This window comes from Pecten maximus, chromosome 13 (genome assembly GCF_902652985.1).
Source record: "Pecten maximus chromosome 13, xPecMax1.1, whole genome shotgun sequence".
In the NCBI taxonomy this organism is placed as follows: Eukaryota; Metazoa; Mollusca; class Bivalvia; order Pectinida; family Pectinidae; genus Pecten; species Pecten maximus.
The window spans coordinates 29,918,962-29,937,709 of NC_047027.1; the positions used below are offsets into that span (position 1 = coordinate 29,918,962).

At 36.0% G+C, this 18,748-nt stretch overlaps 1 protein-coding gene across 1 annotated transcript in view; it reads right to left on the bottom strand.

The window, feature by feature from the left end:
- Positions 1-337: 337 nt before the first annotated feature.
- LOC117341418 overlaps positions 338-18,748 on the bottom strand; it is a 39,648-nt gene continuing 21,237 nt past the window's right edge. The window contains exons 5-11 of the mRNA XM_033903268.1: positions 13,388-13,404; positions 12,638-12,673; positions 9,918-10,145; positions 9,015-9,047; positions 4,394-4,438; positions 4,082-4,194; positions 338-2,707 (exon numbers count right to left, since the gene is read on the bottom strand). Of these exons, the coding sequence (XP_033759159.1) occupies positions 2,516-2,707; positions 4,082-4,194; positions 4,394-4,438; positions 9,015-9,047; positions 9,918-10,145; positions 12,638-12,673; positions 13,388-13,404 (664 nt within the window). The 3' untranslated portion in view covers positions 338-2,515. The remainder of the gene's footprint in view (positions 2,708-4,081; positions 4,195-4,393; positions 4,439-9,014; positions 9,048-9,917; positions 10,146-12,637; positions 12,674-13,387; positions 13,405-18,748) is intronic.

The following is an 18,748-nucleotide window of genomic DNA, read 5'->3' on the forward strand; positions in this document are numbered from 1 at the left end:
AATCTCCGTGAATTATTATGGTGTTGGAAGTTGGGATTGTAAGCAATGCTCAGAGGAAGATTAATTGAACAGTCAGCTAGGCAAATGTGGAAGTTGGGATAAATTTTTGAAACTCTTCTATATTTGCCCTTAGTCCGCGTATGTTCCATGTATGATATTCATATTGGTAGCCATTATCCTGGTTCATGGTGGGCGTTCTTTGGACTACCTGGTGTAGGCTGTTTATACGTTAGGGATCTATTTAACCAGTTACTTTGATATTATATAGTAATCAAGGTAGAGGTATATCAAAGTATGTTGTCCATTAAAAGGTAAACAACAAAAATTCACAGCTGGCTCGTTTCAAATTATCTATTTTATTAGTATTTTCAATGCATACGACAACACAGGTTTAGAATATCAATTGAAAAAAAAAGAAACATCAGTATTTTGAAACGTTTATCATGGCATTCAGTATTCCATTGAACAGAGGTCAATTCTGTTTCTGTTCTTGTGAGAAATGTCCTTTTTTGCATTTTTGAGCGTATGTACATGTAATAAAAAACATTTAAAAACCAAATTTCATCCTACTATCATTGAAAATACAAAAAGAAGCATAACTAATTGCAAATGGCTAGAAGACACACCGTAATGTTTGAATTGGGGAATGGAATACGGTTGCTTCTTTCTTTTTCCGTATTTTGATGAAAAAGAAATCAAAACCAATACAATAATGAACCACTTAAGTGTGTAAAATATATTCGTTTCATTGCTATTTGCTAAGCTAATCAAATTACGATGTAAAATATTTAATTAACACATGACAAAATATTTGAAATTACAGAAATCATCACTTTTTTATTGATTTAATAGTTTTACCCCAAAATATGAGTCTGTAGAATCTAGTTAATGCCAAACAAATGTGGTTAATTATATACGGAAGGTGACTGCGAATGAAAAAAAAAATCTAAATTTCAAGTGTATGCTATAGCAACGATGAAAAAAAGCAGAAATGATCAGTTTTTGCTTCTTATTGGTTACTTATTTTATTTGTTGATTTCTCAAAAAAGACCGTGAATACAACTAACTTTTCATTGTAGTTATTTTAAGATAAAACAGGAAGTATACATGGATCGATATGATAAAGCAAAACATAAGTCTTCTTTGTAGTCACTTTGCATGTAATAATGATATAGGTAAGTATAACAACATCCGTTCCGGATGTCAATTCATTGCATTCACTTGATTTAACAACCTGTTGCTGTTAGCTGCTCAGTGCTTTAATGTTCAGTTTAATTTGCGGGTATACTAACATTTACACCATAGTGCACTAGTCCGATTAGACTACAGGTAGATAGTAGTGCATTACAGCCAATCAGATGTGGTAACTCATATAGTAATACGTGTAATCGGCAGAGCTTTTGACTTCCATCTACCTGTATAACAATAAAAATTGATGAAATGAAATGAATCTGCTTGTCTTAGTTTTACCTGAACACTTAATCTAATGTTTTATTTGCTGTGTTGTAACAGTAAATGCATTTACATGTATTTTCAAATATAGATCCACATCCACAATCGCACCTGGATTATATCGTGCATATCTCGTGCAAACACCATATTTATTCGCAAACCGTATATCAATAACGCAAATGTAGATCAAATACGAAAGTTGCAATTGTTTCTTTTAACAATTTCCAGAAGACGTATATATGTGTCATAGGAAATATTTGAATCATAAAGAGAACGCATAGGGGACTGCATCGCCGAATACTTTCCGTAGTCCATTACTTGTTCAGAAAACAAACTTATTAATCCCGTAATGAAAACGGAAATGAAGTGGATCACAGCTTACTTTCTGAACTATCCTTACAGGGGAAATACATAGAATATAACATATTTTGTTCTCCGTGAATATGATCCGTCATCCGGTTTATAGAAATTATGTTGTGAAACATCCATTGTTCAAATCGTCTGCTGTGATGAAAATTTGTTTTGTTTCACTTACGTTTAATTTTAAGTGTACTCAGGAGCAGACGTAGACTTACGTGTAGATTTAAGCGTAACTTTACGCTTTGCACAGTTACGACTTTTAGTGAAACTCATTTTAGACGTAAGCTACGTCTACGTCTACGTTTATGTCTACGTGTAGACTTACGACCTTTAGTGAAACTGGGTCCTGGGTCGTAATGTATTTACATACATGGATGCGAATTGTACTCATGCCATAAATATTCATCACAAAACAACTACGACAGGAAAATCAAATCTATATCTTCGGATCACCAACACATAGTGCATATAATACATCATGCTGATCATTTGATATATAACATAGTAAAACAACTGCCGAAGGAAGACAACATTATTACTCGTGCCCTGACCTGATCCGAAGGTAAAGATTTGAATTTTCTGTTTCATTTGTACTGTGATGAATATATATAGTGTGCTTTTCTGGATAACACTATGAGTTAGAAACTGTTTAACAGCATGGCCGCAGTAAAAATGATTATGAAAACGATTGTGCAACCAGAATCTAGTTAGATATGACAGAGCCTCCTTGCTGATGAGAATCCTCGCTGTCAGGGGGGAGTGGATCTGCATGGTTGGTGAAGTCCACATCTGCATAGTCAGTTCTATTTTCAATGCCACGGATGACATAATTTCTGCTTCCGTTTTGTTTCTCATCTTTAAATTCGATATCCAAGTAGATCAGTCCATCTTGGTTCTGTAAGGAGTTAGATAGTTGTCATTATTTAAACGTGCTGATAGTTTTGTAACTTAAACTGCAAATATTAGAAACTGAATTGCATACAACAATTATCGATATAAATAAGATGACCACTTGCACCTAGCTGTCTTGGTAAATCCAAAAACTGAATTGCCACAACAAGTGGGCAAGAGGAATTTGCATATCCATTTTCAGAAATGCATTTCAATTGCTTCCCCGTATATAGCGATAAAAATATTTCCACTGTCAAATTCCAAATGGCGGCTTATCAAAAAGATGGTCGCCTATCAGCTGTTTTGTTTTCCTGATCAGATCCAAAATTGAACGGCGAAACTAGAAACTCGTCAAGTTTCAATAATATCCTTATTGCACTTCTCAGGAAAACGCGAAAATAACCTTCAACTTGCAATATCAATAATGTCCGTATGTCGGCGCTTTTGTTTTCTGGATCAAACTCAGAATTATTTGGGCTTATTGCATCTCTAAAGAAATAGCGATCGTAAATTTCAAATCTCAAAATCATCGAGGACCGCCTATCGGCAATTTCTTTACCTGGTCAGACTAAAACTCAAAGGAACATAAAAGGACCAGGGAAACTTAAATATCAAGCTTTAGAAAATCCTTCATGTGCTTCTTTAGAAATACTAATAACAAGGGTTGTTTTACGAACGGACGGACGGAACACGTACCAATGACGAAGAGCGATTTACTAAAAGTGACAGTAGTTTAACAACTTGGTCAGAAATTCTCCTAAATAAGGGAAATATGAGTATAGATTTAAAGGGACGCCCTTGAAAACGCCAAGGAGAATAAGACCTAGTATTCCGAGAAGGTAACGGAAATAAGCCGAAACATTGTTTACAGTCTAACCGTATCAATTTATTCCAAAAGTCATGTCTAAACTGTATAAATGTTTTAAAACTGTAACAAACACATACAGGACATGTTTGTTTACGTTTTGCATATTATTTGCACATGGTAGGACGTGTTAACCCCTGTACGCAAAATGCTAATACTAGATTATCCCCACCTATTTTGAGACATATGACAACGTAACACTGTCAAGTACCATTACAGCTGCAATGTACATACATGTAACGCTATCAAATACAAGTACAAGGTTTGATTGTATGTCGACCAATGAACTATCCTAAAGACCAAAATAATGAAACTCAATTTCATTTATGATTTTAATATTCTAGGGTCCAGTCTCTATTATTACCTGTGAGCCTTTTTATTAACCTTACACAATTCTTAGTGAGAATGATATAACACAAGTAAGATGAGAATTGATATGAACAATACAAATACATTAAAATCATTTTACTAACGTTCCGTTATTACGAATGGACGATATACATCTAAACATACCATTTTACGGGTAGATCCTGTGGTGGAAACAGGCGTGGTTTCATCCTGACAATTAGCGTAGATATTGCCAGATGCCCCCTCAATGTCTTCAACCTTTTCATACACGTCCTCACCTGAACAGTAACAAACATATTCAGATAAACGGATAACTTTCGAGTTTTGAATTTATTTTAGTTAATTGATTAAATTATCAATTTATAATTGATGCAATATAAAGTTTACCTTGTGTATCGTCAATGCATTTATCTGATATTTCGTCATAACTCTGTTTGAAAAAAAATATTTGAAAAAAAAATATTTGAAAAAATTTACCATTTCCATCTGTTTTGTCCCTGATTTTCGTCTCCGTGTCGCTACCTTTAAATGAATATAAACAAGCTTGAATTAATTGAAAATGCTTTTCATTGTTTTTAAAAATATACAGGGAAATATCATAATTAAGTAATATTAACCTTTTTGGTAGCTTGCGTACTTCAAATTATCCAAAGTTATAAGTTAGGCATATTTAATTGACAGTTCTTAACTATTCTTTCACTAGACTATTTAGGTTTCCATTGAAGCATATGCTACCGAACGGATAAACGAATCCATAATCCATAAGGTTTATAAATTGTCATGAAAGGACTTAAGCTAACTGTCCTAATGGAAACCAAAACAAGCTCGCAAGTCTTGATTGCTTGATCCGATTTCAAAACCACACATAACGGTCTACATGATATTATATTTGTATTGAATTTGTATTGAAATTTCCTGTATGTAAAATGGTCTGGGCTTGTTAAGTATACCCACGCAACGAAGTTAGGGGGTATACTGGAATCAGGTTGTCCGTCCGTCCGTCCGTCTGTCTGTCTGTAGACGCATTTTGTCCGGATAACTCCTCCTAAACCAATGGGCCAATTCCGATGAAACTTCAGACAAATATTAATGATTATGTTTAGATGTGCATGCCAATTTATTCTTCTTAAAAATTATGGTTGCTATGGCAACTGGTCACTATAAACAGGTTTTCCGATAAGAACCATAAATTTAAGTTTGTCCGGACAACTCCTCCTAAACTAAATGGCCAATTTCAATGAAACTTCACACAAATATAGAAGATCATGTGTAGATATGCATGCCACTTTCTTTTCTTTCAAAAATTATGGTTGCTATGGCAACTGGTCACTTTAAACAGGTTTTCCGGTAATAACCATAACTTTAAGTTTGTCCGGATAACTCCTTCTAAACCAAAGGACCGATTGCAATGAAACTTCACACAAATATAGAGGACTATGTGTAGATGTGCATGCCATTTTCTTTTTTTTTTCTTCAAAATAATTGTTGCTATGGCAACTGGTCACTATCAACAGGTTTTCTGATAAGAACCATAAATTTAAGTTTGTCCGGACAACTCCTTCTAAACCGAAGGGCCGATTTCAATGAAACTTCACACAAATATAGAGGACCATGTGTAGATGTGTATGCCACTTTATTTTTCACAAAATTATGGTTGCTATGGCAACTGGTCACTTTAAACAGGTTTTCCGGTAATAACCATAAATTTAAGTTTGTCCGTATAACTCCTTCTAAACCGAAGGACCGATTGCAATGAAACTTCACACAAATATAGAGGACCATGTGTAGATGTGCATGCCACTTTCTTTTTTTTCCAAATTATGGTTGCTATGGCAACTGGTCACTTTAAACAGGTTTTCCGATAAGAACCATAACTTTAAGTTTGTCCAGACAGCTCCTCCTAAACTACATGGCCAATTTCAATGAAACTTTACACAAATATACAGGACCATGTGTAGGTGTGCATGCCACTTTCTTTTTTTTCAAAATTATGGTTGCTATGGCAACTGGTCACTATAAACAGGTTTTCTGATAAGAACCATAAATTTAAGTTTGTCCGGACAACTCCTCCTAAACCGAAGGGCTGATTTCAATGAAACTTCACACAAATATAGAGGACCATGTGTAGATGTGCATGCCACTTTCTTTTTTTTCAAAATGCTATGGCAACTGGTCACTATATTTTACTGGGTTATCTTAGTTAGTCTCTAATTAACAGTTCCAATTCACCATTGACTCGTGCAGATTGCGGGGGTATTAGTCAGCCATCCTGGCGACAGTTCTAGTTAAGTATATTTATGAACGTTCCACATAAAACTAAAACCAATGATTGACTTCAAAAGGCCATCCTATACAAGATTTATTATAGAAACATGAAAATTATTATCATCAGAAATATTTTTTAAATGCTCATCATAAGATGGCTAATTCCGCATCAATATAAGAACAAAATACAAATTGTATGACAATTTATATCCTTAGGTGGGTATTCGACAGAATTACGCCGACATAGAACAAAACACCATTCGTATGACAATTTACATCATTAGCGGATATTTTACAGAATTATGCCAAACCGTATTACTTATAAAAGGGTGGACTGAGAGTGGGCTTCAAAATAGCTTAATTCAGAATTAAGTGCTAGATGCGTAAAAACAAAATGGCGGTGATAGAAAAATTCCAGGTGAAGGAAAGTAAACAAACAATCAGCGACCAGCAAGTGCTGTATGCTTTGGGGGCCCCAACGGTATAAAAATGTCCCATAAAGGGACATAACCCAAACAGAATAAAAAATACAAAAGAAAATTAATGTGTTACAGCATAAAATCAGCTATTTGCATTGCATATGCCATCACACGTAAACAGATCACTGTTATAATCCTAATTCAGGATTTCTTGGTGAGTGTTTTCCGCTAACTTATCATAATCGTACCAATAATTTTTTTCTACCAATAAATCGTATTTCAAATATATACTGGTAAAACAAAGACAATGTCTTATGAGGATATGTAGATGCGTTTAAACAAGGGCAAAATATTAAAGAGAGATTTGCATGGTGACCCCTGAACAGTTGGAATAAGACCAGATAATGGTATCACTCCCTTGAATGTCAAATTGGCTTCCTGAACATTTTAACACCGTGGGTAAGGGGATGTAGGGATGTTGCTAATTGGGAATGGAAAATTAACTGTTTGGAAATTGATTTAAAGATATATCCTTTCCTCCACGCTTGTAAAATCGGATTGTTATCAGGTGTGAACTTAAGAGTGTTTACCGGTGTTCCGATTTATTTACCCCTATTAATTAAAATAGGATCAAGAATGCATAGGCGATTTTCAGCAGATACGATGAATTGTCAGTTGCCGTGCCATGGATAATCACTGAACAGTGTTTTCACTTGTACATGAATTGCATGTAAGGTTTTAACTAGACATCGGAGTTACAAGATGACCATCATGTCCATCTTCAATTTCCTCACAAAATCTGATTGACACATCCGTGGTTTACAAAACAGCTTTAAATAGACGCGGTGAAAAGAGGATCGTAAACTAACTACATTCCCGAAATTTGTGCAAAAATAGCAGCGTACGCTGTGGAGAATGGCAAATGCTGCAAAAAGTTCACAAAAGAACATGATTAACCTGATTAAATCAGAGTACTCTTTGAAACATTGGAAATGGAGTTTGACGATATATCTATCCTTAAACCCGGGATCGCCGTTCGCTGATACGGAAATATGTTGAAAATTACAAACCTATTTGTTTGAAAGAAGGACCAAGGGTGAAATCCAAACAAATAGTTATTTCCGCAGCGACGATAATTCAAAAAAGATAACGACAAGAAATCCTTGATTTTTTTAAAATCGATACTGAAGTGCTTTCTCTGAAATTGGCTAATCACATTGTGTGAATCAGTGAGAATCGTTACATGGATTTTCAATCGTACCTTTCTAACACACGTCTCTAATGAGGTATATGTAAAAGTAAAAGGTCCAGAGGGCCTGTATCAGTCACCTGATTCTATTTGACCAAGAGTCAAGATATGTTAATGTTCAATTCATTAATAGCTGCATTTAGTCATGTCAAATAATGCCATATATAGTTATGAGGAAGGGATCTTAACTGTTTCAAGGATAAAACCAAGAAACGAAGTCCAGATTCCCTTGTGATGTTACCCTGGGTATGCTGTCAATGGTTACGGGGCCGGAATCTCAAAGGTTTCAATAATATAATAAAATATATAAGTAAAAAACGGTTGTCCCTAGGGGATGAGTAAAATCCTAAGGTCACATTCCTTCATCAATATTGTGTTGATACCTTGATGTCAAACAATCCTATATGGTTATGGGGCCGGGATCTCAAAGGTTTCAAAAATGTAACCAAGAAATTAACGGTAAGTTCCTAGGGGAAGGGAATGCTCAAAGGCATATTTTTACAACATGATTTCGTTGTTTATATCTCTTGATGCCAAACAATGTTAAATATGGTTATAGGTTCGGGCATCTAAACGGTTTCAAAGATATAACAAAGAAACTAAGTCACTAGTGGTTTGAAAAGACCCCGGGCCTATATTTACATCATGATTGTGTTGATCTCTTTATGCACAACAATACCCTTTATGGTTATATTGTGGGGGATCTCAACGATTTCAAAATATTACCAGGAAACTCATAAACCCTCTGGGGTCATCCCCACCGTTGTACAATTTTGAATATCAACCTCATCACGATGCTACCATATTAATTTGAGTGATATTCATTGCTTAGTTACAGGGAAGTCGTTTATATCAATTTAGCCAAGTTGACACTTTTTTTGTCCCGACCCTCATATCCCCGGATTTCAGCCCCACCATGTGTACAATTTTAAATCACCACCACATAACGATGCTTCTGGTCAAATTTTGTTTAATTCCAAACTGTGGTTATAATGAAAAAGTCAATTGTTGACGGACGGCGGATGCTACGGTATAACTGAAGCTCACTTTGATCCTTGGGACCAGGGTGAGCTAAAATTCATGATATTTTTACCATTGCATTCATTGTAGCTTTTTATAAATACAAAATAAATTGAAACAATAGGGAACTGATGACTATACATACCTTTTTGTTTCATTTTTCCCTGCTTGCGTTTAGCTGTTGAAATAAAAGAACAGCAAGACAAATAAGTATATACATAAGCTGTTCGAGGCCCAGTCATCGCATGAGTCATGAAATTATCTTCCATGGCCATTTTTTAATTGAGTTATATATCTAATATGAGACAATGTGTCATATGCTCTATGGGGCCAATATATATATTTATCACATACATTTGTAATCTTACAATAGTGGTACAACTTTCGGCGAATGTTGTTTGTCGATTTGTATCACACGTGTGATGCATACTGTTGTATCACCATACTTGCCGGAACTACTTTTAAGGGGAATTTCCTTTTACATGTACATGAAACAGAAAATAAACACTTTATTGAAAGTAATAAATTGAAGCTTAAAACCTCAATTAAAATCATGAAAATACTTGTTTTGCAAAAAATAACGAATTTAAATAAAAATGTATGTTTATTTAACTTAAATGCTTTCCTCTGACATTTCTGTCGTCTGCTAGAGACTATTATTTGACAGCTCATAGTCTATCATCATAACATGGAACTTTCGGACGTTAACTTTGAAATTCTTCTGATATGATATTTGATGAAATGGATAACAAGGACGGATTGGTAAATGACGAAGAAAACCGCATTGTTCCTCCACAACAGCCCGTTCAAACTTCTGTATGCTCCCTAAGTTATGTCGAATTCAATGATACTGAGTAGAATAGTATCATAAAGCGTTAATTGAATTAGTATTATATATGAACATAATATCAGTAAAAAATCAGTCATATAAGTCAAATAAGTACATGTTAATCGAGTCTTCAGTTTCATACATATACGGAAAGGAATCATTTAACGTGTGGCATTCATTAATTTCATTTTATCGATAAAAAAAGGAAAATAGTTTCACCTTTTCCAACTTTGCCACCCTTTCCACCCTTTCCAACAGGTTTGACTACTTCTGCGTATACATCATTCGTCGGTTTCGAGGTTTCCTTTTTCGATTTGTCCACTCTGGCATATTCCGCATCTGGTGATACAGGCTTTGATTTCGATTTCTTTTGAACAACAGCATACTCTGATGAGGTTCCTGGCTGTGGATCCGATGTCTCATACAAAATGTTAGCCTTGAGTCCATCTAAACCGATAAAACATCTTATGATGAAATATTCCAATTCAGAGTTGTTAATATATATATCACATCACACAAGCATTGTATCAGGAAACTGTGTGCTAAATGGATGACAACGGCCTAGTATGACCCCATTTCATGATCGTAAGCGGCAACTAAATTTCGGATTTTATCTTTTCTCTTCTTTCTTAGCAACTTTCTTCTTCCTAATGTCTTCCTTAACAATGCCTCACTTTTGGCCTTTAGTTGAGCATTCGCCCCTATGAGGAAGGCTTTGGTTTCTGTCCCCTGGTCGAAACATACCAGAGTCATTAACAAGGGCCCAATGGGCCCGAATCGCTCACCTGCAATGCAGTGATCTTTTCATATATGGATCCTGCAATTATTTGAAAGCATGCTACAGAGCCAATATATTGTCTCTCAGCACTTTGGCTATTCAGAATTTAAAGACTTAAGCATACTTAACCGACGTGACCTTGAACGTGAGTCAGGGGCATTCATTTGAAAAAACTTGGTAGCCCTTTGCCCCCAGCATGCTACAGACCAAATATCAACTCCCTGGGACTCTTGGTTACTGAGAAGAAGTCGTTTAAAAATGTCAGCCTATTTGATCCCGGTGACCTTGAATGAATGTCAACTTTATTCATTTAAACAAACTTGGTAGCCCTTCACCCTGGCATGCCACGGACGGACGGACGGACGGACGGACGTCGCGCCACGGCATAAGCTCACTTGCCCTTCAGGCAGGTGAGCTAAAAATGGTAGTTGCTACTCCTGCTTAGCGCTTAGCATATTAGGAGTGGGACGACTGGTTCACCCGTTGTCAGTATAATGTGACCGGGTGGGGTGTCCTGCTGGGTGTCTTCGGCAGTTGCTTCAGTGAGGTTTGATTTAAACATATTTTATTGCCTTTAAACAATTGGATCGGGTTTTTCAACTTATACAAAGCCCTTTCCTTAGCACAATAGATCGGCAAAAACCTGCAGGGCTATTTTGAAAAGTACCCCCCGAAGAATCGGAAGTAGTTGTACTATTTCCGTAAAAAGTGAACATGGCTTAAAATTGGCTTAAACCTTTAGGTATTTTTTGGGTTTAAGATTGTGTATTTTTTTCAATAGAGGCTTTTTCTGTTGCATAAATCCATCAATGATTTGCAGTAAATATCACTCTGAAGAAAATGATAACTTCTTGAAGCAAAAAAAAAAAGTTAAATATGCGTTATTTTGACTAAAAATGGAACCCTGTCACACTCCCATATAGGGTGATATCAAAATGGTCATGAAACAGGCCCCTGTGACCCTTTGAATTGTTTAACCATATTCCATGGGTTGTCTCATATATTACTACAAATATCAACCGGTAATTATTAAATTGGCTCGTGGACAAAAATCAATGTAACCTGTAACAGGTCCTTCCGACTAATCAGAGGCTAGAAAATGACAAGCATTATGTTGAAATGAAAATATTGATTTACGAAAGTGACCTGTGCTCAATTGTGTACCTAGATACCAAATTGCATAAAAATCGGATAATATTTCAATTTCGACCTATCAGAGGCCAGGAGATGGCGTTTATTTTGATTAAATGTGCAACTGTTGGTACGAAAATGACCGGTGTCTTATCATGTACAAAATTTGATTAAGGTCGGAAATTCTTTTTAATTTTTGAACATTTAGAGTCAAGAAAACGACGCCTGACCTGATTAAATGTGAAACTGAGTTAATAAAAGCGACTGCTGTCCCATTGTGTACTACATACCAAATTTCATGAAAATCTGACATTTTTTTTTGTTTCTACTTACCAGACGCCAGGAAACGGCGGCCTCTTTGTTTTAATGTGAAACTGAGGTTACGAAAGTGACCTGTGCCCAATTGTGTACCTACATACCAAATTCTATTTAAATCGGACAATATTTGAATTTGACCAATCAAAGGCCAGAAAACGGCGGCCATTTTGATGGGGGTTATTCAACCTAATTTAGAATACGCACACCTACAATATATAAGGACTATTGTCAGCAAGTTTCGTTGAAATTATTTCAGTAGTTAAGGAAGAGTAGCTGGTATATCGTTGTATCTAATGACGGACAGATGGATACCTTGATTCCATTAGCAATTACCAATCCCTTATTCGCCGGCGCTAAAAGAGCAACGCCAGTTTGAGAACGTTCGATCCCATTCACATCATAATCATCCAAACCAAATGTGTTCGAAACACATAGGGTCCCTTTACAGCAGTAGCTAACTATGTAACCAAGCTTTCACGTTATCTGCTCCCTCTTCTCCGATGATATGCTTTAGTATAATGTTTCAGTAAACAATTATTTTGGTAAACTGATATATGAAAGATACCAGGGACATAATATATTTCGTTTAATGAATCTATGTGAACTTATTTTTTCCATTTCAGTAGCAGCGATATTTTACTGTTGTTAGCATAATTATTATGGCGACATTATATATATATATAATCAATGAAGTACATGTATAAACACTTACCAGATGATTCATACAAGATGTTACGTTTCAGTCCGTCTACAATGAAATATATCATACGGTATTTCAAGAAATATGTCATTTTGAATTAGTATTTCTACGCATACACACACTGAATTTCCTTACCATTGTTACTAAAAATGTGAAGATGATCCGTTTTGCGAGTTGTCCGTTCAACGATATCATTGGATCAATTTCATGTGATGATATTACTCACTAGCTGAAGCTCGAAACATATTTATCAATTGTGTGTCTTATTTTGTTGTCATACATTAGAATGTTCAAATTAAATGTATATATCAGGATAATTAAAATAAGAAAGCCCCACATAACGCACACCTAAGATAACTTTAATGTGTTACATCAAATTGTAACCAGTATTAACAATATGAACAGTAACCGGTAGGTCCATCTTACCTTAGCAATGAGGTAAGATAATGCCACCTGTACAAGTGTTATCTGTATGAAAGTATTGTGATTGTATGTTAATCGTCTGTCAGTGTCGTTTTGCTATCCCTACACTTCGCTTTTGACCAACGGACAAAACGGTTGGTTCTGTTCATCATATTCCACATTCGCTTACGAGATTATAAAACATGTGTACGCATTTCAAGTGAAAAAACCCGTTAAACACGATATTACAACCAAAAAACATTAGTAAGATATAACAAACCTTTATAGCTTACATATATAAGCAAAATAGCTTAAGCATCATGGTTTTTTAATAAAAATCGAACTAAAATGTTTAATTACCTGAATTATCACCAGTTCTGCAACAAAATAAAATACTACATTATATTCACATTTGATATTCAAAAATGGTTAGTTCAAATTAAAAGTATTTCGATGGATCATAATTCTATGAATTTATAACCTATTCAACTATACGAAGGAGCTCGGATTGCCTTCTTATGTTTGTTACATTGTCACAGTAATCAAACTGTACCAATATCAGCAAAACCGTCACATAAGCCATAACGGACACCACGAAAATCTCTTAAGGATATTTAAATCTAAGATTACATTGACTAACATACATATACAGTGTAGACAACTTTGAGACAAAACGTTTTATTTGTTGTTTCTGTATGGCTTTGGAAACTGAATCAATTTTTCTGCAGAACATTCTGTAACACACAAAATCGATTCATTAAAGACGAAAAATACATAAACTATCTAAAGACATGACTATAAGTCTGGATGACGAAAACTGTTTTCTTTATCAAAAAGAAATGATTGCTGTTTCAGCAATTGAAGGTTTTTTGCAATATTGATTTCACGTAAGTAAAACCACAAAAAAAAATTATTACAAAAATAATGCAAACCCTTCGACACGTATAAGCGAAAATTTGAAACCGAACACATTGTTTAATGTGTTTTATGAAAAGCTCTCAACAAATGGGCAATTCAAACACTAAATAAAATATTATCATCCCAGTTCGCATTATGCATTAACGTGAATTTACTTTACCCAATGGTCTCCCTCACTCATCATACCTCTATTTTTTTTTTTATTCAATTAACTTTTCTTGCCTTCGTACCAATTTTACTTGCCTTAAAATAGGGATCAGAGATTTATTGCTTTCTATTTTCACTCTTCCAATATTTTATGTACTTATTTCTGGATAACTGCTATTTTGTTCTTTATGCAATCGTGTTTCTATCTACATTGACCTTGCTTTAAAACTGTTTTGTATTATCTTGGGGATATTATAATATGCCTGCTTGTTTGGCTACAGCGATCCCAACTTGTGCAATTTTATGTAGACGATGGGAGAGTGTTAAACTCATCTCCATTACGGATTTAAAACAGTTATATAAAAATCACACTCTCCTCTTGTCGGCTCTTTTCGCTTCCCTGATTGCTGGATGTGTGTACATCAATCCAATACCCTGCCTCCCTACCAATGAGTTTCTGATGCATCTCAGTTTTGATCCATATCTCTCCCGTCCTGTCGTTGTTTTTATCCTGCAACTGCCACCGCATTGTCGGAATACACCCATCGTATATATTTTTGCTGTATACGGCAGTGACGGAAAACAGCTGTATTTCGAAATCTTAGCACGTGCGTCAATTGCACTGACCTACTTCAAAGTGAAACTACGTTAACATATTTCTGTCATTTTTGACACCTTTTCAATGCAAAATGATTATTTTTGATAATTAATTTGATGACTGTTGCAGGATAAATAGAATACATGGTCAGTGTCTTAAGATGTAAGCTATATTTTTGGCTCTTTACCCTTGCCAAAATACAGCTTATATTTTAATACACTGACCATGTATTCTCTGTGTATATCCGCCTGTTGAAATATATAGTATATGGTATCGTTAAAAGGTGATTCCGTGTCAAAAACTACTGCCACCTTTTTATTGATTCATTCAAATGTTGTCATGACAATTTCATGCGATATCACAGCACATTATGTTGATGAATATATACTTTGTGCCTTCTTTACAGTCATGACTTTTTATCCACATAGAGGAGAATCATTGTTCAAGTACAAAGCGCTCATAATGATTTACGGGACATCCTTCTCGGTTATGGTTTCCTCCGCTTGGACTTCAATTGCTCCGATGAGAACCCATCCGATTTGTACACCAGTGTTGCTTATCAAAGTCGTTTTACTGATAAATCCTCAGTTTTTCATAGAAAGTTTCCGATTTCATTTTGTTCATAGGGTGTCAAGCTCTGCTGCATTTGTTATGCGATTCATTCGAAAAGTCACCATTTTCGCTGTCTCTATCGACTTTTAATGTCAACTGCATCACTCAAATGGGGTTCGGGTCATTATTTAATTTCATTATTATGTCCACACTATCACCAGGGAGCATTATGGTTATGATTCAGAATGGGCCAAAATTAATTTAATCGTCGAGGTTCACTCACACTTCTGACTGGTTACTCTTAGCTTCTATTATCTGTAAGCTGGTGACATTTGCAACTTGCTCTTGACATCACCCGGTGAGAATCACAATATGAAGTAACGGTTTTCCTTTCAACTTATTCAGTGAATTGATTAGACTAAGTTAGTGTCTCCAAAGTCTCAGCAGTTGAAATCATTCCAAATACCTATGTACATGTACACATGTATGTGCAAATGAAACATGAATTCGCATAGGTGGCACAATTTGGTCAAAATGGTAATTTAAAAGCCTTGTCCGCTTTGGCCCGGTCGTTTTTTTTTGTGTCTTCAAGCCCAATACAATGCATACATTTTGACTAGAAAGCAGCAGATCTTTTTATTTTGGTACTCAGTGGCAAAGCGTTCTTAAGATATACATGTATCAGTAACACCACTCAGTTATAAAATAAGTAGATATTTCGCCGTAAGTCTAATAACATGTTTCCGGTCTATGTTATACCTAGGGCAAACGTAGTTGTCATACCGGTCTTTGTTTATAAGCCGTTCGCGTTTGGCCCTTAGCAACACAGACAAGACTTCAAAGGACGAAAAAGTGGTATAATATAGCTTGACTTATATTGGCTGCATCTAACTCCCAATTTGTTTCGAAATTTGCTTTCATAATGCTTGGCGTATTGCCCGCTTCACCGTGTATCACACATAGTATCGTCTGTAATCTGCATGAAAAGAAATATTTGCAAATCGCCTGCACCAGTAGATATCAAACCATTTTCTATCGAAATAGAATTTAGACCACGAGGATGATCTGTGTTATGCTAAACATTCCAGTCCTGACTCCAGAGAATTGGAACTTCCCCATAAGGATTCTTAATTGAAAGGGATTCGACTTCGATGGTTTGGAGACGATTGACTGTGTATTAGCATACATAAATAAACTGGGATCGACATTTTCAATTGAGCTTATCTTAAGAAATTTGTGCACATTATCCCTTTTTTGTGTGTTTATTTCATGATGCTAAATTATAACCCGGTTCACTAACATGAGATCCGACAGTGACATTGGCGGCAACCATTGAATGACATTAATTGGATCGCTGCATTTGAAAAAAAAAGACTATACACAATAAAATCTGAGAAAGTGCTTGAATACCTTAGTGAGAAATAGCGTTAACAAATTTCAGCTGTCAGAATTTAAAATGGCCTCCTACCGGCATTTTTCCTCGATACGTCTCAAAAAACAAACATGCACAACTAGGAATCAAAGGGTTGTCAGCCGTCTCACAATGTGACGTGCGCAACTAAAGCTCAAGGAGCACTTACTGGAAACATTTGAGAAAGAACAATCAAGACCTTTCACAGAAAAAATTGGGGAAATATCCATGAAACCATTCTGAGAAATAGCAAAAACAAACTTCAGTTGTCGCAATTCAAAATGATATAAGATGCACATTCGGGAATCAAAAAAATCCATGAAGAGTTCTGAGAAATAATGACAAAAAATTGTCAAAGAACGGACGGACGGACGCCGGACGAAGTGCGATTTAATAAGCCCACCATCACACCAGCAGTCCGCACTGGCAGATTGCCCTCAAGGGGTCTAATAACAAAAGAAAACAAGAGATCCCAGAGGGATCTTGACGCCCACCATTGAATGATCTTTACACGTTCTATGTCAGATTGATCATCGCCCTACTTTTCCCTTCATTTTACTAATCTGTACAAATTGAGAAACATCCCTGCAGTACTTTTTAAACAAGGGAATCCTAGCTATATAAGAAATTTGAGATTTAGCGATAATGGCTGTTTGTTTGCCAGATTGTTTTCAGAACAGACTGGTCCCAAAATGCAATACGAGAGACCAAGGGGAACCTACATATGACATTTGAGAAAGATCCCTTCAGTACTTTCTGAGAAATAGCGATAACAAACTTCAATTGTCAAAATCCAAGATGGCTGCCTGTCGGCCATGTTGTTTTCTAACTGGTCTCAAAATGCAATATGCATAACGAGGCACCAGGGAAACCCACATATGAAATTTGAGCAAGATCATTTCAGTACTTTCTGAGAAATAGCGGTAACAAATTTCAACTATCGAAATCCAAGATGGCTGCCTGACGGCCATCTTGTTGACGGATCAGTCCACAAATGCAATATGCATAACTACAGCCCAAGGGGAGTCTATAAGTAAAATTTGAGACAGATTCCTTCTGCACTTTCTGAGAAATAGCGGTAACAAGAATTATTAACGGACGGATGGACGGACGACGGACCACGGACGAAAGGCGATTTGAATAGCCCACCATCTGATGATAGTGGGCTAAAAATGAAGATAACCCGCCTGCTATACCCCGACAATTACCGCGATAACGTGTGCGCCTTTTTGTACAATCCTAAGCAATGGTATTTCACTATATCGATTTTTCAGAAAAGCATGAATTCCTCAGACAAAATAGAAGTAAGTATTTTTTTTAAACTCCACTAATATGTATTTTTCGGAGGATTAGTGGCTGTTGGTCTAATATCAAAAACTGCATTTGAATAGTAGTCTGTCATGTGTTATACACAAGATATTGAAACAAAGCAGTAAAGCAAGTACTATGAAACAGTATTATTTTTGAAGCAAGTTTCATTCGTGTATGATTGCAGCTAATAATCATGTTATTTTCAAAAATGTTAGTGACTTTGCAATGGCTGTGATTGATAAGCTATCTATAATCAACTTTAACCTCGCAGAAAGGTAGGATTTACTCCATGGACTACCATCGGTATTAGTTGAACCTCGTCATATGTATGAACAGGAGGTCCATGAGGCACCCACCATTGAATGATCTTTCTTTGTTCTATGTATGTTCATTTCGCTACTTAAATGATGCGATAACAACTATACCTACATATAGTTTGGTTTGGGTTGTTTTTGTTTAACGTCCTATTAACATCCAATGTCATTTAAGGACGTGCCAGGTTTTGGAGGTGGAGGAAAGCCAAAGTACCAGGAGACAAACCACCGGCCTACGGTCAGTACCTGGCAACTGCCCCACGTAGGTTTCGAACTCGCAACCCAGTGGTGGAGGGTTAGTGTTAACCACTCGGCCACCGCGGCCCCTACATATAGAATCTAACAAGGCATCGCAAACGATACACATGAACTCTGACGCAAAATGGGGGGTGGGGTTATTGCAGGACATTGAAATAACATCAGTTGTCATTTGCACTGAACTGAACTCGTTCGAGGTATTCCCATGCTGG